General features: G+C 41.7%; 1 protein-coding gene across 2 annotated transcripts in view; it reads right to left on the bottom strand.

Annotated features, from left to right (window-relative positions):
- RNF217 (ring finger protein 217) overlaps positions 1-25163 on the bottom strand; it is a 151607-nt gene extending 126444 nt beyond the window's left edge. For both annotated transcript variants that reach the window (XM_049900298.1, XM_049900307.1), the window contains exon 1: positions 24192-25163. In XM_049900298.1, the coding sequence (XP_049756255.1) occupies positions 24192-25061 (870 nt within the window). In that variant the 5' untranslated portion in view covers positions 25062-25163. The remainder of the gene's footprint in view (positions 1-24191) is intronic.
- Between the last annotated feature and the right edge of the window lie 1126 nt (positions 25164-26289).

Raw genomic sequence — 26289 nt, 5'->3', positions numbered from 1 at the left:
CACTGTAAGTTGGTTCTGATGTAAGACGAATACCACATTTTTGTTTGTTTTTAGTTTTCATTATTATTGCCTTTTATTACCAGTATCTTTGTAAATCTTTGAACTTTGTCTTTGGGGGCTGGAAACATTACATATAAACATAGTCAAGTAAACATATGAGAATGATAACACACAAATTAGACACTGCAACATTTTATTCATTATATAGCTGTTAAAAAACAAAAAAGGTTGTAAATGTGGTTTGTCATAACTCTAGTACGCCGTAAATCGGGGACTACCTGTATTAGTTTTTGTTTTTGTTGGTTTTCAACGGATTGCTGGATTTTATTTGCTCACACTTTACTTACGATTTTAATTATTAATATTTGACAAAATCATTTTGATTCTCATGGAATCAAATTGCTGGGTTCACGTAACTGGAGTGACTCACAAATGCCACCCAATCTTAGGTATCCTTTTCAACCTTTACAGAGCTGGTTCCCTGGAGTCACCTTCAGGCTGAACAATAGTTTAGTAACAGCAGCTTAGCACAGACACTTGGCCTTAGGCATTGGTTCTTTTGGAAAATTATCTCTATGCAGCCGCTTTAAGAAGCGGGAATTCCAGGGTTTTTTACTAGAGGCTGTTTTAGGCATGTCCCTGGTGACTGTTTCTGTAACCTCCCTTGTGCTTTGATGTTATCTTCTGAGAAATTAACATAATGATCCATATAACCTACTTCCACTGTTCCTTCTTTAGAGCACCTTCCTGACATGTTCCAGTGATGCTGCCCTATTCGGATCATACCTACTCACAATGAATATATTCTTACACTAAATTTTGGTGTTTCTCTAAGCAATTTAGGGTTTCGACATATTAACGAGGGAAACTGGACTACAATATCCTTTTCCTTGTGTTTTTGTATTGCCCAAGTCTCCCTTTGTTTATCAAGTTCATACTAGCTTCATAATAAAAAGACTTTACACTATGCTAAGGTTTCACATACACCAACCCATTTAAATGTCTTTTCGAAGAGTCACATGGTTTATTATATGGTGATTAATGGGAAATATACAGAAATAGTTTCTTTTCCTTTAATAGAAAGTACTCTATAAAGTGGCCCTTCTACAATGACAGTTACACCTCCCTTTTTCTTTTCTCACCTTTCCATAACTAGCCAAAGAAAGATGAATGAGTTCCCTTCACAGTTCTTTAATCTTACTCAAAGATAACATTTGAATAATGCAAACCCATTTCCCTATTTCTCACCATCACTAGAACAGAGTAGAAGTCACCAACTTTTTACATTTCTTTTCTTTATAAATTTCTTAGTGTTGAACCAAAGGTGACTTGGGAAATAAGTATTAGCAACAAGAAATTAAAGCATTCAGAGGATATGTACATAGGTAAAATAATTATTTAACTTGCTTTCAGGTAGGACAGAGCACAGCATCATATGTAAATATATTATTAATAAATAACAGTCTTCAAAATGGAAATGGTTCTATATTATTATGTAAAATGTGTTAATTAAACAAAATACAATGCAGAAATGCCTCTTTTCAGGGTTGAGGATAAGGTTTAGATTACGGAATTTTCCCACAGTTTAAGTTACCAACGATCACATTTTTATATAGAAAATATCAAAGTATCTATAAAAGCGAGAACACTGAAAAATACCTTGTATTTACCTCATAAAATATCTTCTACTTTTCTGAGGTACTTCTGAGGAAGAAAGTTAAACTACCTCAGTCCAAAAGCTAAATCCCACTCACAGTTTCAGGAACTTTTTGCTTACTTTCAATTCACTTTGAAATGAGTTGATTCTTGCAGAAAGATTAATATAGAAAAAAAATAGTTAAATTCCTTGCAAAGAGCCAAAATGAGATATCACAAATTTAATGAATCTTCTAAACATAAAATATAATGTTCAATTTTTTAATCATTTTAACCTTTCTCAAATTGTTGTATAAACATTTAAGACATCGAAGTACTCCCAGAGAGTTCCCACCGTCTGTGATTGCTCACACCACCTAACTTGAAATTATTTTAAATTTAGTAGAACTACTGCTTCTTAAAATCGCATTTACCCTGTGGCAAGTGTTATATGAAGAGAAAACTGAAACTCCTGTCATGAAACAAATGTACAGGGTTCACATTCTTCTAAATCCAGGCAACCTGCATATCAAACAAGTCTATTTTAAAGATAACTATTTGAGGTTTTACCACTAAAAAAAAAAAAAAATCACATGGACATTTTATTACCTCCAACAGAAATTATTGATTTTATAGTCAGTAAAAAAAAAATTTTTTTTTCTTTTTTAATAAAATATATGGTCCAATCTGCAACCAATCATAGGAATGGCACAGGACAGGGCAGCATTTCATTCTGTTGTGCATGGGGTCACCATGAGTCTTGGGGGGTTAATCAAAAAAGCCAAACCCTATTGCTGTTGAGTCGATTCCGACCCATAGTGACTCTATGGCATAGAGTAGAACTGCCCCATAGGGTTTCCAAGGAGTGGCTAGTGGATTCAAAGTGCTGACCTTTTGGTTAGCAGCAGAGCTCTTAACTACTGTACCACCAGCGCTCCTATATGAACTAAATAAATGAAAATACAGAAGGGGTTGAGTTACTCAGCATAAAATCAACAATGCAAATCTTTAAGAGGTTATTTCATCAACATACTCTCTGCTAAAAGCAAAGAAAAGGACAATCAAAATAAAACAGCCATCCCTATGGTTAAGGCATGACCCCAGGGACTTTTCCCATTAGAGGAGGAGGAAGTAAATCTGACACCAGAAAAGAGCACAGTTAAAAAACAAGAATTAGAAGAGATAAATATGCAAAGTTAAATAGGAATTAACTGGGAAGATGATAGTTACCTAAAACAATTCAAAAAAGTAAGGGCAAGAGCTAAATAGAATTACCAAAAAATTCAAATAACTTCTCAGAACTAAAGTTGGCCAGTAAGGCCTTTGTTATCTGTGGGTAAACGGAGGGTGAGAGTTCCTATCTGTTTTAAATAATGGTGAAAGCAAACTGTTGAGCATCAAATTGAAAATAAAAATAATTTGCAAAAAAATTAGGTAGCAGAGGATAGCTCAACTTCTTTGATAGATTAATTCTGACACTTAACCAATGAAATGGCAACTACTGACACTTTTTCAAAAGATGATTCCGTATTTTTTAGTCACTGACTTACATGGTGTCTCTGGAACCCAACAATTCAAAAAAAAACACAAATCCATCTTGGACAGGTAACTTCAGGGGAAATGAAGCTTAAACAGAGGCCAATTCTATGCTGCTTGAAAAATAAAGACTGCAGCTGGAACACGGGATGATACAACTTTGGACCTCTCCACAGGCAAAAATTGCAAGACCCAGAATGACATTTGGCTGCACGAAGGCCGAACACCTTTTAAAGACAGAGCTCCAACAAATGACAGGACATGAGACAGGACCACCTCCGCTGCTTTTACATTAGTGCAAACCACCAACATCTCTGCTCTAGACTACTGCCTTTGACTCCTAAGCCATCTCACTGATTTTGTCCTTGCTGTCCCCCACCACAAACACAATTCATTCTCCACATATAAACCAGAATAATTTTTTTCAAAACATTAATGATCACTGAAGAGCTCAAATGAAAAGTATCTAATGACTTCCCACCACATTTGGAATAAAGTAACAATTGCATACAATTCATATAGGATCTGGTCCACATCTACTTTTGACCCATCTCCGACCATGCTCCCCTCTGCTCCCTGCACTGTAGTAGCCACAACACTGCCTTCTTCGGTTCTGGAAAAACACCATGCCAGTGCCAGCCCCTGGTTTGCATCTCTAGTCCCTCTGCCTGTGGTGCTTTACTCTGTGCTGAGATCTTCATTTTGCTGATTCTTGCATCGTTCAGCTCTCACCACTCCACTCGTATGGCCCATATGGCCCATCCGAACCCCTCTTTCCAGTCATGGTCTCCCGCACCCACTCCTATTATTTCCACAGTTGTGTATTTGAGTGTTTATGTGTGCCTTCTTGCTCTACCTCACTTCAAGAATTGCCCAACCCCAACTCTCTTCTCCTACTTCCCCCATGTGTCAACTGCTACTTTTAATACCCAAGTCTCAGCTTTTTCTACTTCCATAAACACCGCTTTCTCTTCATAGAACCACTCAACAATCAGCATCATACAATTTAGTCATAAATATTCTATAATCTTTTCATGAAGAGCTTACCTCTCAGCTATTGAATTTCTCAGCTTTCTAATAAGATGGATCATGGACTACTATACAGAGATACAATAGGTCTTCTCATAGTGATTAGCATTAGGCTAAGCAAGTATTTTGTTCTCAGGAAATATTTTTAATAGAATAAGAATAATTTAGCCCATCCCCCCCCCCCCCCAAAATTTAATTCCCTTAAACCAAGTGAATACTAGAAAGCAGATTTCCTATGGCTAGGCTATAGCAAAAGAAACGAAAGTCTTGGCCAACGGAGGGAAAGATTTTTCTACATAAAAATCTCTGCAATTCACTCATTATCTACTGAACATATGCTTCAATTTGTTTTTGCAGACGTGATGATGAAATTAACAGTAATTCATACATCTTGTCTCAGCTACAGTCTTATGATCACAGGCAGAGACTTCATGATAATGACTGTGTAAGGTTAAGGGCAGTTTATGACCACAGATCAACATGTCGTTAACCAGTCTGTGAGGAGACTGTGTATGTGACCTCAGCCTCATTACCATCCTGAACCAACCAACAGGGCTCTAGACAATCCACCTTGATTATAACAAACCAAAAGGATACTATAACAGTATTTTACATCTTATTTTATTAATTATACAAAAACATTTTGCTATTACCAATAAAATTATTAATAACTGTGAAAGCAATATGTTAGAAATGGCTTCATAATTTTTGAACATCTTCATTCAGTATTCAGTGATACAGGGCTTCTAAGGTCATGGGTTCAATTTATTTCGATACTCTGTTTTAATGGCTGTCATGATGGAAAAAGACATCTCACGCAGGCACACAGAAGCAAATGGAAGAGAGTACATTGACGCCTGTACTTAATAAACCACAATGCTTATTTTTTGTCTCATGCACCAGTTATGTAAACATTTTTGCTGAAATTCAAACAGTAGATTTACATCTTCTTTGATACCAATCAGCTCTTCTTACAACTAATCAGAAAGTGCTGAGTTTTAAAATATTTTAACAAATCAGTTAAAAATTCCCTGAAGCTCTTCCTTTGGATGATGTCTAAGCAGGTTAGAAAATTCTGTTTTCAAGTTTATAGATATGCTAGTAATGTTTATGAGGAAGACATGATGAAACAATATTTTTCAGAAATCTTGACAACTAAACAAAAATACAAGCAAAGTATTAGAAAATAATGACTATCCTGTCAAGTGTTTTCTTTCCAAGCATTCCATCTAAGTTTTCCCTTTGTCCTAGGCACAAGGCAGGAATAAATTACACTATGACACATTAAAAACTAACAAAAGAAGCTAGACTCAAGGGTTATCTATGGTAGTTGGCTCAATTATACCTTAAATACATGAACTTATTTGGAAATGACTATACTTAGATTTCTAAAAATCAAGGTCGGTAAATTATTCTCTTTTCATACACAATAAACTTAAGTTTTGACATACATGTTTTAACATAAAGCACCAGCATATACGGGCACACAGAACATTAATTTTAGAAGTCTATTACTTTTAAACAGTTTCCTTAATAATCAATCTTGAGGAGGAAAAATGGTAACCATGAGAAAACAAACAAAAAACACTGGAGTTATGGGTAAAAGTAGGAATAAAATGAGAACTCTTGGATTGCACCCATTACTTCCCACATCTCTGGCAGGACAATGAAAACTCTTTACTCTCTACAAACTGTGGAAAGAAATTCACTTTCCCCACCAGCTCTTATGTTCATATAAAACAGGTGCACTAAGATTTGGCCTTATCAAAGTCACTTCTGATCTTATCCAATAGCTCTACTTATATACCTGGTAATAAACTAAACTTGCGGAGCCCTGGTGGCACAATGGTTAAGATTCGGCTGCTAACCAAAAGGTCGGCAGTTTGGATACACCAGCCACTCCTTGGAAACCCTATGGGGCAGTTCTACTCTGTCCTATAGGGTCACTGATGAGTCGGAATCAACTCAATGGCAACAGTTTTGGTTTTGGGTTTGGGAGATACTAGAGAAAAAGGTCATTATCAAGAAAGCAAAACACTGATAAAATATTATGAGCAACTGTTTTATTTTACCTGCTGTTTTAAATCATAAAGCAACCAGAGGAAAAAGCTATGGTGATATTCGACTTGCCATATGCAACTCAGAGCTAATAAGCATCATGAACACTGAGTATCACCAATAATCACATGTAATGGTTATGTGTCAACTTGGCTAGGCCATGATTATCAGTGGTTTGGCAGACAGTGTAAGTAACCATCCTCCATTTGAGATCTGATGTGAGCAGCCAATCAGTTGAAAGATAACAAGTTTCTGTGGAGGCCTGCATACAACATATATGGATGTTCTGGGAAAGCTCTCTCAGAGTTCCAATTCTTGGGCCATGAGTCAACAGCCTTTGACCTGACCTGCCAATTTGGGGTTTGTAAGCTCCTGCAACCATGTGAGTCCGAGTCAGGAGAAGCCTCCAGTCTGACACCTGACTGAGGGATTTGGAACTTGCCAGCCTCCATAACTGAGATAAATCTCTCTCTCTCTCTCTCTATATATATATATGATAAACTGATTTTGCTTCAACCAGACCGAAGACACTTAGTACCGACAGTGGTTCTAGGGGAACAAAATCATAAGGATGAGTTTTCTGAACTGGATCTCAAGTCTGGCTAGCTTTAAAGGCACTGAAGACTATGTCTCTAGTAGTAAAGAGGCTACTGCTAATCCATGGTGTGGGGTGGCAATATATGCAAGATATCACTACCAGTGGATCAAATATTTGTGAGAGACAAGGCTCTGCGTGACTGCATATCTGATACTTTTCTACAATTCTGTCAGAATGAGAAGTATAAAGAAACTGGTTGGTTGGTCCTGCTTTTGCTAGACAAAGTGGTGAAAGAAAGAGATGAGCTCAGGGCTACAGAGTCACAGCTCAAATGCCACAGAAAAGACCTAGAAGTTGCCCCTTATGCCCTGAAAGAAAGCCTCATTTCTTGTAGTAACAGTACCGATATTATTGAAAACCAAAACCAGGGTCTTACCATAAAAAAAAGAGTGGCTGAATTACAATGCCAATTGAATTCCAAACATTGAATGGTGTCTGAAGTTAAAATGAAGACATTGATTGGGAAGAAATGGAATCCTGAAACTTGGGATGTGGACATATGGGCAGATAATCAGGAAACTGGGGATACTGAGCCCTAAATTCTGTTGAATCACTCCTGCCAACAGAACCAGCCCTCTTACTTCCAGTGAAGAGATTGCTCCATCCTTGTCTGCTCAGAAACCCTCCCCAGTAAAACCATTTTCCATTTTACCCCGTATGGTAAGGTTAACCCAGCTGTGTCTGAAGTCTTTTTCTGAGCCATCGCCTGGGGCAGAATCTGGGGCATCACCTGAGGCAGATGCCTTACAGAACAATGCTGAATGTCCCCAGGACCCACCCTGACCACCCATTTTTGCTTCTAGACCTATAACTAGACTTAAGTCCCAGAGAACACCAAGAGGTAAAGTACACAGTGTGACCCATGAGGAGGTATGATATAATACACTCCAAAAGAACCGCTTGATTTTTCTAATATATACAAACAGAAACCTGAAGAATATGTGTGGGAATGGCCATTAAGGATGGGATAATGGTGCAAGGAACATAAACTTGGATTAGGGTAAGTTTATTGATACAGGCCCACTAAGCACAAATTCTTCATTCAATGTTTTGGCTCAAATGGTTAGAAAAGAATTTAATAGTTTATTTGGTTTGTTCACTGAAGCATAGATTACACAGTGGCCTACACTAAATCAAGTTAAAATGTCAGACCTGCCTTGGTATGTTGTAGAAAAAGGTATACAAAGGCTTAGGAAAATTGGCCAGTTAGAGCGTATTTATCAGGTTGGACCCACAGACCCACCCATGGAGTGCCCAGAGGACACACCTTTCACCACAATGGTGAGGAATAAATTTATGAAAGGATCCTCAGTATCCTTGAAGACTGCTGTGATCATTATTTTATGGAAGTCGGATTAGACAGTGGGAACTGCCCTAACCGAATTAAGACACTTAACTACAAAGGGGCTGACTGGACCCCATGGTGGTAGGGGTCCCAAGTGGTGACACTTAATCAACAAAGCCAAGGTAGTCACGGTTATGATAACAGACAGTAGAGTCAAAACAGTAATCAGAATAATATAACTCATATGGACTTATGGCGTTGGCTACTTAGTCATGATGTCTCTAGGAGTGAAAAGGACAGAACTCTACTAAATATTTGATCTGTCCAAACAGATGAATTTTAGGGCAAGTGAAAGGCAGTCCAACTCAAATTTCCAGCATAGTTATGGCCTCCCAATCAGCTCTCACACTTGAGTGAGTTTACAGCCCCACAACCCCTTGAATGAAGGGGAAGCAGGGTCCCCTTAAGGAAGGACCCCACTACACTGCCAAAAATTTATACTGTTAATCCTTCTCTCAGTCTTCCCCAAAGGGACCTACAGCCTCTTAAAAGAGCGACTGTTCACTGGGGAAAAGAAAATAACCAGACTTTTTGGGTATTAGTGGACACTGGCTCTGAAATGACACTAATTCCAGGAAACCCAAAATGTCACTGTTGCCCATCTGTCAGAGTGGGAGCGTATGGAGGTCTGGTTAGTAATGGAGTTTTAGACCAGGTCCATCTCACAATGGGTCCAGTGGGTCCCCAAGCCCATCCTGTAGTGATTTCCCCAGTTCCAGCCTGCATAATTGGAATAGTCATGCTCAGCAACTGGAAGAAGCCCCACAGTAGATTCCTGACATGTAGAGTAAGGGTCATTACAGTAGGCAAGTCCAAATGAAGTCATTACAACTGCCCCTACCTAGGAAAATAGTAAATAAAAAGCAATACCACATTCCTGGAGGGATTACAGATATTATTGCCGCCATCAAAAATTTGAACGATGCAGGTGTGGGGATTCCCACCACATTCCCATTTAACTCGCCTATTTGGCCTGTGCAAAAAACAGATTGGTCTTGGAGAATTACAACAGATTATCATAAACTTAATGAGGTGGTGACTTCAATTCCAACTGCTGTTCCAGATGTAGTTTCATTGCTTAAGCAAACTGATACATGTGGTACCTGGTATGCAGCTATTGATCTGGCTAATCTCTTTTTCTCCATGGCTGTTTTGAAGGACCACCAGAGGCAGCTTGCCTTCAGCAGGAAAAGCCAGCAATATACCTTCACTCTTCTACCCCAGGAGTATATCAACTCTCTAGTCATATGTCACATTTTAGTCTGCAGGAACCTTAACTGCCTTTCCCTTCCACAAGATGTCCCACTGGTCCATTACACTGATGGAATTATGCTGACTGGATCTAGTAAGAAAGAAATACCAATGACTCTATAGACTTACTGGTAAGACATATGCATACTAGAGGGTGGGAAATTAACTCAACAAAAATTAAAGTGCCTTCTACCTCAGTGAAATTTCTAGGGGTCCAGTGATGTGGGACACGTTGAGATATTCCTCCAAAAGTGAAGAATAGTTGCTGCATCTGGCCCTGCCTATAACTAAAAAGGAGGCACAATGCCTAGTGGGCCTCTGGATTTTGGAGGCAATGTATCCCTCATTTGGGTGTGCTACTCAAAGAGCTACTGGTTTTGAGAGGGGCCCAGAACAAGAGAAGGCTCTGCAACAGGTTTAGGCTGCTGTGCAAGTCACTGTACCACTTGGGTCATATGATCCAATGGTACTTGAAGTGTCTGTAGTAGATAGGGATGCTGTTTGGAGTCTTCGTCAAGCCCCTATTGTTGAATCATAGCGTAGACCCTTAGGGTTTTAGAGCAAAGCCCTGCCATCTTCTACAGATAACTACTCTCCTTTTTAGAAACAGCTTTCAGCTTGTTTCTGGGCTTTAGCAGAGACTGAATACTTAACCATGGGCACCAAGTCACCAGGCAGCCTGAACTGCCCGTTATGAACTGGGTATTTTCTGACCAACAGAGTCATAAAGTTAGATGTTCACAGCAGCATTTCATCATTAAATGGAAGTGGTATATACAGGATTAGGCTCGAGCAGGACCTGAAGGCACAAGTTGCATGAGGAAGTGGCCCAAATACCTATGGTCTCCACTCCTGTCACATTACTTTCTGACTCCTGGTCTGCACCTGTGGGTTCATGAGGTGTTCCCTACAATCAGCTGACTGAGGAAGAGAAAACTATGCCTAGTTTACATATGGTTCTGTGCGACATGCAGGCACCATGCAAAACGTGGCTGACAGCAGCACTACAGCCCCTTTCTGGGACCTCCCTGAAGGACAGCAGTGAAGGGAAATCCTTCCAACTGGCAGAACTTTGAGCAGTGCACCTGGTTGTTCACTTTACTTGGAAGAAGAAATGGCCAAGTGTGTGACTGTATACTGATCCATGGGCTCTGACCAGTGGTTTGGCTGGATGATCAAGGACTTGCAAGGACCATGACTGGAAAATTGGTGACAAGAAAGTATAGGGACAAGGTATATGGCTAGGTCTCTCTGAATGCACTAAAAAAAGTGAAGATATTTGCGTTTCATGTGAATGCTCACCGAAGGGTAACCTCGGGAGAGGAGAAATTTAACAATCAAGAGGATATGATGACATGTTCTGTGGAAGCCAGTCATGCCCTTTCTCCAGCCACTCCTGTCATTGCCCAATGGGCTCATGAACAAAGTGGCCATGGTGGCAAGGATGGAGGTTATGCATGGGTCCAGTAACATGAACTTCCACTCACCAGAGCCTACTTGGCTAGAGCCACTGCTGAGTGTCTAATATGTCAGCAGAAGAGTCCAACATTGAGTCCCATACGGCACCATTCCTCAGGGTGATCAAACAGGCACTTGGTGGCAGGTCAATTACACTGTACCATTTCCATCATGGAAAGGACAGCATTTTGTTCTTACTGGGACAGACACTCTGGATTTGCCTTGCATGCACACCATGCTTCTACCAAAACTAACATTCATGGACTTACTGAATGCCTTATCTACCATCATGGTATCTCACACAGCATTGCCTTGGATCAGGAAATTCACTTCATAACACATGAAGTGCAGTAATGGGCCCATGCTCATGGAATTCACTGGTCTAACCACATCCCCCATCATCCTGAAGTAGTTGGCTTGACAGAAAGATGGAATGGCCTTCTAAAGGCATAATTACAATGGCAGCTAGGTGGCAATACTTTACAGGGTTGCGGAAACGTTCTCCAGGAGGCTGTACATGCTCCAAATCAGCATCCAGTTTATGGCACTGTTTCTCCCATAGTCAGGATTCATACGTCCAGGAATCAAGGGGTGGAAACAGGAGTGGAACCACTCACTATTACCCCTAGTACTCACAAAATTTTGCTTCCTATCCCCATGATCGTATTCTCTGTGCATCTAAAGGTCTTAGTTACAAAAGGAGAAATGCTCCCACCAGGAGACACAACTGATTTCATTGAACTGGAAGTTAAGAATGCCACTTGGCCACTTTGGGATCCTCATGCCTTGGATCAACAGGCAAAGAAGAGAGTTACTGCCTTGGCTCGTGTGACTGATCCTGATTACTAAGGGAAAATCGGATTGATATTACATAGTAGACGTAAAGAAGATTGTTGCCTGGATTATTGGTAAAAATGGCGGAAAGAGGAGGTATCCCTGACCTTGGCCTCATAGGAATCAGACTTGAATTGTTGATCTTGATTCTCCTTTCTCCTTGTGAAGTTAGAGAAGGTCAGACACCACCTCCATGCCATTTTTACAACCCCTAACCTCTGGTCTTTGAGATGTGAGCCAGCAGCCTGCTGGCTGACCTGCACATCTTGGGATCTGCCAGCTCCTGGAACCCCGTGAGCCAGAAGCTTTCATCCTGCTCTGCTGATTTTGGGTTTGTCAGCTCCTGCAACCATGCTATCAGGAGAAGCCTGCAGCCTGATGCCTGACTTACGGATTTGAGACTTGCCAGCCTCCACAACTGCATGAGCCAAGTACATATATATATACGATTCACTGATTTTACTCTTCTAGAGAACCCAGCCTAAGACATCATGTAAGGAAATAAGGCAAAAATCAATACCACAAAAAGGGAAGTAATTTTCTAGGTAGCCTACAATTACTCTCTGAATCTTACAGTAGAGAATATTATTGAGGCAAGTAGCTTAGAAAGATTTAAAAAGGGATTAGTCATTCACATGAATGAGTAAGACCAGCATCTGGTTACCTGAGCCAGGAAAAAAAAGAAAAAAGGTACTTGATAAAAGCAATATACCACTTCTGCTTCAAAATACAGTGATTCTCGACCAGGTAGAAATTTCTGAGTACAACCTATATGCTTCTGGAAACTTAAATGATTACCTACCCAAATGGAGTCTCTTGGTGGCACAAATGGCTAAGTGCTCAACAATTAGCCAAAAGGTTGGTGGTTCAAACCCACCCTGGGGTGCTTTGGAAGACAGGCCTGGTGACTGCTTCTGAAAGGTCACTGCCTTGAAAACCTTATGAAGCAGTTCTACTCTGCACACATGAGGGCACTATTTGTCAGAATCAACTCAATGGCAACTAACACCAACAACATAACATGGTCATAAATAAATACAAGAACACACTAATCAAACAATAAAATCTCCCGAACAAACAATAAAAATCCAACTGTGGGTCAAGTTAACAAATTTAACTTGTTGGGTGGTTAATTCTAAGGTCTTATAGATGTAATATTATTAATGCATAGAATATGCCTGGATTACAAAAGATACTGCTACATCAATTCCTTGTATTCAGAAAGATACTCTTAATTTTTTTAAATAATATTTTAACTAGCAGTCAAGCTAAAATTTTGATATCATGAAAAGGCAATTAGATGATATGGAATAATTTAAGTGGTGTTAATAATCAAAATAATCAGAAGCTGACCTCAATCTTAAGATACTTCAGTTACAATGGAGCTATCTAAAATGTTAAATTTTAAAAGAGAACTGCCTTTATGTAAGCTTTACTTAAAACTAAGTGAATCTTTACTATTATCATTTGTTATTCAAGAATAAAGTACAAAAGAAACTTAGCACCAAAGAACATTAATCAATAGAATAATATGAAGTAGAAGTAACTGATTAAATGAATGAGACGACATGAAATATTTTTTTTAAATTGACAAATTCAGGGTCAAAAAAAACTTTTACTACCTAAATTCACTACATTTCTGATTTTTGTCTGAAATATTATGACAGCTTAAAATACGATTCCAAATTATTTGACAGTCACACAAATAAGTTGGGTTGTATGTTCCTTCCCTTTAGAGCTGGGCAGGCTTATGACTGCTATACGCCCAATAAAATGCAGTGGGAATGATGCTGAGTGACTTCCAAAGCCAGGGCAGGAAAGATCACACAGCTTTCACCGGGTCCCCTTGGGATGCTGGCTCTGGGGGAAGCCAGCCTCTATGTAAGAAATCCCACTGCCTTGAGATTGCTATGCTGGCCAGATCACAGGTAGGCACTCAGGTAGACAGCCAGCATCAGCTGCCAGCCAAGTCAGTGAGCTGGCATCTGAACACAACAACAAGAGAAATCCCAAGTGTGAACTGACCGGCTAAGCCCTTCCCAAATTCCTGATCCACAACATCATGATCAAAATAAAATGGCTGTCCTAAGCCACTAGATGCTGGAAGAATTTGTTAAGCAGGAGGTACAGTAACCAGAAAGAGATATTATAATTAATATAATTAAAAAAGCAGCACCTCGCTGACAGGTGAGATGACAGGATAAAGTCTCAGGTCATAGTATTCTATTGCATTCAAAATGCAAGTGTGTATATTTTGGAATAAGATATCACAAAACCAGATTCAAATATTTACCTTACTTCTTCTCCTAACCTAAACATAGCATAATTTATGTTCCATCAGTCACTCTTTCAGCAAATATTTATTGAGCACAACTCTGTTCTGTGCTCTGTGCTAGGTGCTAGGTAAGAAAACAGCTTGAAGAACAGGGTATGTGGGGCGGGGGTAGCTAATTAATCAAATATCCAATCACCGCACAAGCATATAACTCTGTAAGTGGATAAGCACAATGACAACAGAATAAAGAGGTCTCTGAGAGTATTCACAGGACTGATTCAGTCTGTTGACTATAGAAAGGCTGAGATCTGAAGGATGAGGAGAAATTAAGCCAAAAAAGTACACTATGGCTGGAGAGAAGAGCGCTAGAGTGAGGGATGGAAGGGCTGAAGAGGAAAGCGGAGGACCAACTTTCTCAGTAGTTCTATGAACAGAGCAATGGGAAGGTCTTAAGGGACTTTAAGCAAGATAATGAAATGCTGAGACTTTCATTTGAAAATATCATACTGGCTGTTTATTTCAACAATTTATACATCAATACTAAAATAGATCCACTTTACAAATACTTATTTCATGCCTACAATATACCAAGAACTTGGCAATTAATCATCAAAAGGATTAATAAGGTCTCTACCTGCATCAAGCTTTATAGTCTAATGGGAGCACAGAACAGTAAGTGGGCAATTTAAATACAGTATGAAGTATGTCACAGTAAGTATAGAGGATTACCAAAAAATATAAGAAGGGTGTGTAATCCACATATGCGGTCAAGAAGGATTCTCACAGGAAGAAATGTCTCAACTCAGACTAGATGAATGAATGGGAGTGAAAGGTAAAGAGCAAGTTGGGGGAGCATGGAAAGAAAGAGGGTACCCTGAGACAGAGCCTCATGTCACCATAGGGAAAGGCTCATAATTAAGAGAGTCATGGAAATTTCAAGGAACAAAAACAAGTTTAATATAGCTTTATAGGCTTAGAGGGTACTTGATGGGAAACAAAGTTTGGAAAGGTAAACAGGTACCAGATCACTCAGGGACATCTAAGCTATGTTAGAAAGTTTAGATTCTATTCTAAGTGCAAGAGGCAGACTTCGAAAGGCCCACACTGGGAATGCCAAGTTCAGTCCTGCATTTTATAAAGAACACTCCGGCTGCAGTGTAGAGAACAGGCAAGAGATGGTCAAGACTGGAGCACTGGGACCAAGTAGGAAGCTCTTGATGGAATCCAAGAAAGAAATGGTGAAGTCTGGGCAAAGGAAATGACAGCAGAAATGAAGAAAAGGAAAGGAGAATATAGAAATATTATTAGGAGGTAGAATTGAAAGGACTTGGTGATTACTTAGATGAAGGAGGTGAGGAAGAGGAAGAACCCAATGATGACTCAAGCTTCTGACCTGTGTAAAACTCACAGAACAGAGAATCCCAAAAGAGGAGCAAGGCTCTAGGGGTATGTGAGAGAATAATAAAGAGGGACTTAGTTTTGAGAAGTTAAGTTTAAGGTGGCTGTGGGTGGAACATCAAAGTGTTAATGCCCAGGAGAGAGATGGATATATGGTACTGAAGGTAAGAGGAATGATCTGGACTAGAGAGAAGCATTTGAAAGTCAGCAGTAAGTAAGTGTTACTTGAAACCATGGGAATAGATGAAATGGCCCCACTAATAGTATATAAAGTGAGAAGAGAGGAGGACTTTGGACAGGATCATGATGACATCTCATCCGTAAAGAGATGTTAAAATAAGCGAAAGCTGCAATAAAAACAAAAATAACTGCGAGAGAGTTAAGCATATTCTTCTTGATGTGCTGCCATTAAAACTTAGCAAGTCAAATAATCCTTTTTCTGAATTCCTCTTTATTTTCTTACATGAAGATCAAAAGCTGAGTTTGGTAAAAATCTTTCACTGTATCTGAGTTTGGTTAAGAGCCTTCTACTTACTCAAAACATGTAATTACTTTTCTCCTCCTTCTTGGATTGAAGGATTTGTGATTTTGAACAGTAAAGATATTAATTTAAAGGAAAAAGAAAATAAGCATACTTAGCTTAAAATTAAAATAATACTTTCTTAATGATGTAAAAAGACCATGGATTTTAGCACCTAGGAGACCTGGATTTAAATCCTATTTTGCCATTTTCTACTTATGTAAAGCAAGTTACTTACCCTCTTTAACCTTGAGTTTCTTCATGTAGCACAATGCTACCTGCAGCACAGGAATGGAGCTGTTGAAAACTCACTGTTCCACATCCTCTCTTCCAGTTCTTTCTAGAACTCGCTCAATCAGAAAGCCAATACCACCACAGCCAATTGAAACAGCATAGGTCGGTGGCATCACCAGGATTGGTATCACCTAGTATGGTAACTCATGGTGTCACTCCCCCCCCATGGCATGGGTAGGGCTGGCCAGTGGAACTCCCCCTGCCATGGGTGGGGCCCCTGCAGCTCTCCACAACTTCTCCTCACTCCCACTGGCCAAGGCAGAGACCCTCCTCTCTGCCCAACTGGCAGGTGGGAGAGGGAGGACTGACGAGTTACCACACCAGGTGACAAGTGACACCAACAACCCTAGTGACATCACTATCTTGGTGGCCTCTCCTCCACTGCCACCAACTCTGGTGTCACCTCCCTAATGATATCACTGGCATCAGTCGCGGCTGCCAATGACCTCCTTGTTGGGAAATTCAACTGTCAATTTCAACCCCCATCCTGTTGGAACTATCAAAATCATTTGACCCGGATAATTACCCTCTCCTTTTTTGAAAACACTGTCTGTGTTTGACTTCAGGTAACCATTCTACCTTGGTTCTCTTCTTGACTAATTGATCCATTCCCTTTCAGACTCCCTGCTGGTTCATCCATATGTCCCTATACTGTATCAGTTGCCATGGAGCCAATTCTGGCTCATGGGGACCTCCTGTATGTCACAGTAGAACTGTACACCATAGCATTTTCAATGGGTGATTTTTCAGAAGTAAATCACCAAGCCTCTCTTCTGAAGAATCTCTGGGTGGATTCAGCCAGCACATTAGCAGCTGAGCATATTTCCCCACCCAGGGAGAGACTCCATATTTCTAAACACCTGTGTGCCCAGACGCAATAATCAATCCTCCTCTATTTACTATCACCAGGTGACCTCAGCCAGTCTCACAGCTTTAAATGCCACCTATATGCCAATAATGTTCAAATCTGTAACTTCTATTCAAAGCTCTCTTCCGAATCCAGACTCCAACTGTCTACTCAGCATTCCTTCATGAATGTCTAAATGACATTTCAAACTTAGCATGCATTCCTGATTCTCCTTAAACCTACTCCTACTACAGTATTACAAATAAAAATTTAAAAAAAAGCCCAAACCCATTGCCCTCCAGTTGATTCTGACTCATAGTGACCATATAGGACAGAGCAGAACTGCCTAGGGTTTCCAAGCAGTGGCTGGTGGATCTGATCTGCTGACCTTTTGGTTAGCAGCTGTGGCACTTAACCACTGCATCACCAGGGCTCCCCCTTCTACAGTATTCCTTATCTTATTAAATGTCAACTCCATTTTTTTAATTGCTTGGGCCCAAAACCCAAGTTTATTCTCGATTCTTTTTCTCTTATCCCACATCCAATCACCAGCAAATTCTGCCATATCTATCATCATAATTTACTCAAAATTGAACCACTGCAAACCATATTTGCCTCTATCATCCTGGTCTGAACTATATTATCTCTCCTCTGGATTATGCCATAGTTTTCTAACTGAACTTTTTATTTCCACTCTTGCCTCCTGTCATTGATTGAATTGTGACCCCCCAAAATATGTGTCAATTTGGTTAGAACATGATTCCTAGTATTGTGTGGTTGTCCCCATTTTGTGACTGTAATTTTATGTTAGAGGATTAGGGTGGGATTGTAAGGCCACCCTTACCCAGGTCACATCCCTGATCCAATGTACAGGGAGCTTCCCTGGGGTGTGGCCTGCACCACCTTTTATCTCTCAGGGGATAAAAAGGAAAGGGAAGCAAACAGAGAGGGGACCTCACACCACCAAGAAAGAAGCACTGGGAGCAGAGTATGTCCTTTGGACCCGGAGTCCCTGCACAGAGAAGCTCCTAGCCCAGGGGAAGACCGATGAGAATGCTGACAGAGAGAGAAAGCCTTCCCCTCGCCCTGAAACCCTGAATTTGGATTTTTAGGCTATTTTACTGTGAAGGCATAAATTTTTCTTTGTTAAAGCCATCCACTTGTGGTATTATAGCAGCACTAGATGACTCTTTTAAAGGTTAAGTCATGTCTGGTTACTCCTCTGCTCAAGGCCTTCTTTCTTAGAGCTTCCCACCATACTCAGAGACAACAAAGTTCCTTACGGCCTTAAAGCCCAATGAGACTGGCTTACCCAACTCCTTCCAACCCAGTGTGGTGGTCTTCTTCTTACCATGCCCCAACTCATTCCCTCTGCTTCAGTCACATGGATCTCCTTCCCATTCCTGAACATGTCAAGCACCCTCCTGCCTTGGAACATGATATTTGCTATTCTGCCATATATCCTCACAGCTTGGCCCCCACTGACATGAAGGTCTCTGCTCAAAAGTCACCTTGTAAAACAAACCCTCCCTGAGAATGTCCCCAAAAAACTATAAATATATAAAGAACAACTCCTCCCCCAGGATTTCTTATCACTCTTTCCTTGTTTCTCATTCTTCATAGCGCTTATTATCTCTTAATATATTATTTCATTGTCAATCTCCTCTCCAGATGACTATATAAACTCATTAAAGCCAGGAGCTTTATTGTTTTTGTTCCCTGTAACCACAACACATACAAAAATACTTGAAAAGTAACAGGTATTCAATATGTAAGTGAATTAAAAAATAAAATGCACGTAAAATGCTCACAAAATAGTAGAGGCTCAGTAAGTGCTTGCTCTTATAATTTCTGGAAACTTAGAAACTCAAGTGTACTTCAGAATTGATGGGGCAAACAGACTAATAAAGTTAAAAGTGAATGAAATAAGCTGGGAGTTTTCTTTCCATATATATGGAATTCCTATTTTAAGACAGAACTTGATTTGTGAAGTTTCACTTAGTTATAAAACTCTTCTGACAAAGTGAATTTGAACTAAATAAATAAATAAAACTTTAAATATTTGCCATGTTGTCAGGAATGATCCAAAACAAATGCAGCAAAATTATGTTTTCTTTTAAGTATAAGTAATAAATATTTTAAATATGATCTTTACTATTAATATTCTATTTCTAACGATTACAAAGAGCTCTTAGAAATACATGTATTAAGAAATAATTAATGGACTGATGTATCCCTTTAAGTTAAATATAATATAAGGAATTACGCTTGAGAAGAGGTTTGCTGGTGTCAGAGGACCGGTTTAATAACAACCTCCCAGACAGGAAGCAGAGGAGGGAAGAGAACAGCTTAGAGAAAAGCTTATCTACACCCCAGATAAAGCTAGGACCAAATATTGGTAACAAGGCTCTCAGATGGCCCTTTGAGGGTATTTAGTGCATTTAGAGAGTATCACTAGCACATTCGTGGTGCTAAGTATACAGGTACTCAATAAATATTAAATGCATAACTGATATAAATGAATAAATTAATTTTAAGACACTCAGGTATCTGTCTATATTGTCACAAAACGCTTTTACATTAGGAGTAAGGAAGAGCTTTCAAGTACAAAAGCTAAGCTCTACTTGAGGAGGAAAAAAATCACTACTCTAAAGGTCTCAGTTGACACCTCAGGTAAATAAGTAGTACTCAAATGTTATTTGAGATCTTTTAGGCCAGGGAGCACAACGCAGGGTTTCTCCATGCAGCCTCATCTCCAGACAGCTGGAGGGAAGGGAAGGGGAACACCCGTGCAGTGCCTGGACCTGGTCCTGCTGGCCTCAAGGCTCAGCACTCAGGGGATTCCTTTGCAGAAATCAAACGCCTGTTAAAATGAAATTTCAATTCTCCAAGAGGATTGGTTTAATAAAAACCTCACAGAGAGGAGGCAGAAAAAATAGTGATTCCATGCCCAGGAGGAGAAAAGAAAATTACCAAAGAGAAATGAAGCAGAGACAGAAAAGGAAAATAAGGGGATGAGTCAATAAGGAGTAAAAGCAAATGCTACCTCAGGCCCCTCCCAGTATATACAAATATCTAAACCACGTGTGTGTATAGTACATAAAAGGATATGCTTATATATTACTTAATTCTCACTTTTCAAATTTGTAAAATGACTTTAAAACAGATTTCAGTCTCATATGATTCTTTACATTTTTCAGGGCTACCAAAATCACACCTGGCATGACAGCATTATGTAAATTCACCTGTGAGAAGACAAATGAGTTCAAACCCCACAATGAACCCGAAGGAACAGTTCTCCTCTGTATACATGGGGTCTCCATGAGTCAGAATCAACTTGATGCCAACTATCAACAACAACACTGAACAGAAAATTTTCTAAAAACATTCAGATTGCCTCACAGTTTAAAAGGAAAAAAAAAAAAAATTCTGTTACACCTTTACCCATGAAAGTCTAAATGACTCAGAGATTAATAATAGGATACATAAGCTTTCAACCCTAGGTCACTGATTCTAGGGTGGCTAGTAGACAGTCATTTTAGGATATTACCATCCTAGCAGCTGTTTTGTCCACAATCTGTAGAAATGCGTTGCTTGCCTCTATTAATACCCTTTGACAGGTGTACACATTCCAATTTATATTCATCTGCCAATTTGTAGCACTTCTAAGCAGAGTGGTGAAAGCCACAGCAGCTGTTACCTTAGAAAGCCCCTTAGGGTGCCCAACTCTCTCCTTCCTTTATCTAATGTACTAAATAGTAACACCATATTTATAACAAATTTTCCTACCTGAAACCAAAATCATAAAGGAACGATACCTGTGGAGAATTTCTGAAATGGCTGCAATATCACTCGATTAAACACAGAAAGCAACAGATAATCTTTCTTCCTAGGAAAATGCAATAAAGGCCACACCAGATAAGAAGGTCCACACTTATGAAAGCTCAGTGACCCATAGGAGATTGCAGACATCACTGGGGCTGTGTGCTTTAGCCATATTCACGTATGTTAACACAGGTCACTGAGAAATGTGCTTCTAAAATTTATACCAAGGATTTATTTACTCAGGCTATATACGCTAACGTAACTTCTAGTGTCTGTCCTGGTACTCTATAGCCTCTAAGTTAACACTTCCTATATCACACCAAAGAGTTACAATCTATCAGTTCTACCCTTTGCCAGGGCATTCAGAAACTGGATGGTACTTGCTACAATGGGAAGTCATTTCACTAAGAAGAACTGGTTCCCCTGAGCCACAGTCACATCAATAACTAGAGGAGGAAGAATTACGTTTTGAAACATGAAACTATTATTTTTAAACCACGGTATGGAGGTATTAATTCACTAAAAAATCTGCTATGCCTGTACTTAAATAGTCCTAACACCTACCCATTGGCCACTGGCACACATTCAGTTCATGGCACTAATGGAAGGAGACTTATCATTCAAAATCCTTTCTTTCAAGTCCGTATCTGCTTTCAAAGAACTCAACATCTCTTTGTAGAAGAATTTATTTTAATCAGGCAATATTCCAATTCATATTTAATCTGCATTTTTAAAGCTTTCATAAAATGCTTAATTGGGACTCTGCTTTATTTTTGTAAATGATGTTAAATGATGCACCAAGGATCTGGCACAAATTCAAAACAAATAGTAAACAAACAAAAAACTCACTAATATTGCTTTATTTCAAATATATCATTTTATCTTAAAAGGACTCAAAAACCCTGCAAGTTCAGGCTTGACAGATTTACTTCTGTCAAACCTAAGAAACCTTGTAAGAAATAAAGAACTAACTATTTCCTTTGGAAATGGTTCAGTAAGGCAGCAAAACCACCGTGCAGCTTGATCTTGTTTTGCTTTAGAACTGGTGGGTTATTACATTTCACTGAAGAAACTGAGGCACAGAGAGATTAAGTGATGTGGAAAACAGGCAAGCAGTTAAGGAGATGGCGAGTGGAGTGGGGTGGGGCCGAGACTTAACTTTACCCTGGGTGGTCAGAGAAGGCCACGTGGGTGACAACTGAATACAGACCTGAAGGTGGAAGGAGAAGGAGACAACCAGGGGATATTCCAGGAACAGGGAACTGCATGTGCAAAAGCCCTGAGGTGGAAGCATGCATGCATGACTCATCTTTTTTTGTTGTGTATTATTTTCAATAATGTATATTTTTCTTTATTGGCGGTTCTGTCAAATAATTTGGAAGAAGGCCAGGAACAGACAAACATAAATCCTGCAGATAAGCTTTAGATACACGTTATTTCAGAGGCATTTTTAGTGGTTATGCAGTGAAGTGACCACTTGACTCACGCCCGTCCCCCCTTCTCCTCTCCATTAGAGACCAAAATATTGACTGCCTAAAACTATCGTATGTTGGTTAAAAAAAAAAAAAAAGTTTTAGGGAAAGGGCCCACTTTAAGGAAAGCAAACTGCAGAGCAGGGTACCCCAAGCCACCATGCCTACCTTCTCTGAACTTCTAAAATCACCTTATTTGTATCCAGCATTTGACAATAAGTGCTACCCAGCATTGTTACTGTGTTTACATCTCATCCCAGGCTACCCTGTATTGTTTTTGTGCACACATCTGCTCTCACAGTGGCTTCCTTGGAGTAGGGCCCATGTGTTGGTAATGTATGAATACCACCATAGGGCTGTGCACAAGAAAGACACCAATAAATATTTGTTTGATGGTGATGTCATAAAAACTACCACAATGAGCTGCAGACATTCCTCCTGTTTTAGGTAAGTATCTGTTTGTGGATAAGGCATGAAAGAGACATCATAGTCTCTCACCGGCATTTGGGTAATTTCCAGTTTTTTAGCCAAATTACTGTTTGTGTAACACTCTGTTCTGTCTAAGTTTCCTCTGCACTTTCAGCTGGGCACAGTACACACTTTGAGCCTAGGCCCAGGCATGGATTCGCCCCAAAATTCAGAGGAACAACACTGGGTGTACCCCTGATCAGTTCCTTTTAGTCAATCTTACTAAATACCTACTACGTGAAAGGGACTCAACGTGAAACTACCAGATACGGGGACTATGAGACGGTGTCCATACAGTCTAGCAAGACAAACAGACACATAAAGAACAACTTCAGTGCACATAAAATACACAGAAGTATTTTGAAAGTATATTAAGTGGTGGCCTGGGGAGTGAGGGGTGGGGACTGAGGCAAAGCTACACAGAAGAGCTGGCACCTGAACAGTCAGGATTTTGAAAGAGGAATAGGCCTAGGACAATCAGACACGGGATCAAAGGGCATTTCAGATTGTGCAAAACCCTGGCAGAGAAGTAACAGATTGAAAACTGCAGGAGGAACGCATTCACCATTAGTGAAGGCAGGCTGGTCTTACTGCACTCTTAAGCTTCCCGAGGGGGGAAAAAACTTTCAACTAAGAGGCCAAGGAAGTAACTAACTTTCATCAGCCACCAACGCTTGTTTTGTTAAGTCTCTTAGGCTCACTTTGCTTTATTTTGCTTTGTTTCCCTATTTAAAAATAAATAAATAAATAAAGTACTGTGCTGGCTTACAACTTTAGAGAAGAAAAGTACTTCAACTTCACTGTGGAAAAAGAAAACTGAAAAAGCGAGCCAAGGAATAAATCAATGGAAGAAAAAATGTACCCTTTGCTGGAATAAATAAATGGCGCAAAATAAAAAATTCAGGTATCATGGATCAGAAATATAAATTTCAACCCTTCACCAGCTCAATAAATATTTACTATATGCGCGCTCACTATTAGTCTTTGGGATACCACACCAGTGAGGCACTCTCATTGCTCTCTTTTTAGGCAAGCTCTTGCTCACCAATCTAGTAAAGGAAATAGGTAGAGGACAAATCAGTGTGCCCTGTCCCTTCCGGGGTGCCAACCAAAGCCTGAAGCTCCGAAAAGTTAAATTCCAGTCAAACAAACCAGTGAGGACAAAACACACTTAAATAATATGATTACAACAGCCACAACTGAGAAGTGAGAAACTGAAAGAGGTCCTCAGTAAGGGTGTCTCAACATCTCTTCCTCTGGGCAGGGAGCCCCCACGAGGGACTTCCTTGCCAGTGATTTGGAATGGCGAATGGGGAACAGAAAGGGCTACAGAAGGGGGTGAAGTTACCTGGGAGCTCAGGTAGACTTTGAGGCACTCCTCGCACACGGCCTTCTTGCAGCAGGGCAAGGGCTTGATGGGCTTGTCTTCCAGGCACACCCGGCACATCAGCACCATGAGGGGCGCATAAGGATCCCCTACCCCACCCAGGCCAGAGTAGGGTGGAGCTCCCAATAGGCTGGGCACGGAGAATGCCTCCGACGCCAGGTAGAACTCTAGCTCAATGCTGCCGCCGTCGGAGGAGAGGGGATCGGTTGGAAGGGATAGCCGGGGGCTGGGGAAAGAGGCGGGAGGACTGGAAGGACTAGGCATCGGCACTGGAGGTGGCGACGCGGGTGGCGAGAGCTGCTCGGTAGCGGAGGCCTCGGGCAGGTCGTTCTCCACGCAGTACACGGAGCAGAATACGTGTCTCTTTGCTGGGGGTGGGCGCCGGGGGCCCAGCACGTCCAGAACCAACCCGTCGGGGAGCCCGACGCGGATCCTGGACTCTGGCTCCTCGCTGGGGGGCGCCTCATGCTGTTCATCCCCTCCCTCGGTTCGGTCCCCAGCTTCCTCCTCCTCCTCCAGCTGCTGTTGCAAAGTCTGGGGTTTGAGGGGCCCGGCGAGTGCCAGTCCCGCGGGCTGCCCCGGCGCTTGGCTCTTCCTCCAGCCCAGGGCCCCCCGGGTCCTCGCGGGCTCCGGGGCGCTCGTGTCCGCGCAACCCGAGTTGCTTCCGCAGCCGCTGCCGCTCGGCTCCGCGGAGTCCGCGCGCGATCTGGGCGCCCCGGAGCTGTCCCCCCGCGGTCGTGGGGGCTCGGGGTGGCCCGCGGCGTCGCCGGCGGAGATCTTTGCCTCCTGTGGCCCGCCGCCGCCGCTCACCGTGCTCTGCTCCTCGCCCATCGCCGCCTGCGGCCCGCGCCGCCGCTGCCCATCCAGCCGCTGGGACCCCTGCCGGGACCCCCACCCGGCGCCGGCGGGCAGCGGGGGCAGCGGCTCGGCTCCACTCGCGGCTTCGCTTCTGCTTCCGGGTCCCTCCTCCGGAGCTGGGACGCCCCGCGCTCCCTCCGGGGTGCCCCTGCTCCGGGGCCGCGGCGCAAGGGGAGCACGGCCCGGCCCGCTCCGCCTCCTCGTCCTCTGGCTTGGCCGGGCACCGCCTCCGGGACGCTGAGGGCCGCTCGCTCCAGGCGCCGGCGCGCCCGCCCCGCATGCAGCTTCTAGTGGCGCCGCGGCCCCCACGAGCCCCGGGCAGGGGCGGAGAGGGTCCCCAAGGAGGCGGCCGTCAGTCCCGCGCCATCGCCGGCCCCCGTTGCAAGCCGCGCGGGAGAGGCGGCCAGAGGGCGGTGGTCAAAGGGTCGAGGGGCCTGTGACGCCGCCGCGGCGCACACTAGGAGGTGCAGCCGGAGCGCTAGCGAGCCGCGGCCCCCGGGAGGGGCGGGGGTGGAGAGGCCGGAGTGGGCGACCTCCCGCTCCTCGTGCTTCACCTAGAGCCTTCCTCGCTGCCCCTCACCCCACCCCTTTGGCGCACACCTCCCCACACGTACACACGCGCGCGCAGGCACCCGCGCACACACTCACACGCACACCCAAGTGGGTGTGATCTAAGCCCAGAGATGCGCTCTGGCGCCCAGAGTTCACAAGCGACCTCAACAAAACCCTTCGGAGCAGGCAGCTTGCCTTTTTGGACTATCCATTAAGTAGAAGTTACTACAAAACTATTGAACACTAGGAGCTGGTACTGGAAAACGCTGGCTACTCAGGATGTTTTACTTTTTCCTCTTGGATCCCTCCAATTTTAAATCTTTCAAAGTGGAAGTTCAGAGAAAAAAATGCTAGGAATTATTAGCTCCAAATACTGTACCTACAACTCTCCGTTTTCTGCCTAGTGGGAATAGGAAGGATCTTTGAAACCCACAGATAATCCAAAAAGCACTTTGAACCTCCTCCTCCAACTGGAATCCTTAAAGAGCTGCTAAATAACTAATTTAAGATTTGTGGGAACTTTTTTTTTAAACATTTAAAATATTCCAAAATGGTTAACACAAGGTAGTTAAGATGGCATGACCTGGTTAATAAGCTGGATCATTGGTGGGAATTATGAGAAGTTTCATTAGCATAACTGTATTCATCC

This window comes from Elephas maximus, chromosome 1 (genome assembly GCF_024166365.1).
Source record: "Elephas maximus indicus isolate mEleMax1 chromosome 1, mEleMax1 primary haplotype, whole genome shotgun sequence".
Classification (NCBI taxonomy): domain Eukaryota; kingdom Metazoa; phylum Chordata; class Mammalia; order Proboscidea; family Elephantidae; genus Elephas; species Elephas maximus.
This window is presented reverse-complemented; position numbering and strand designations above follow the sequence as displayed.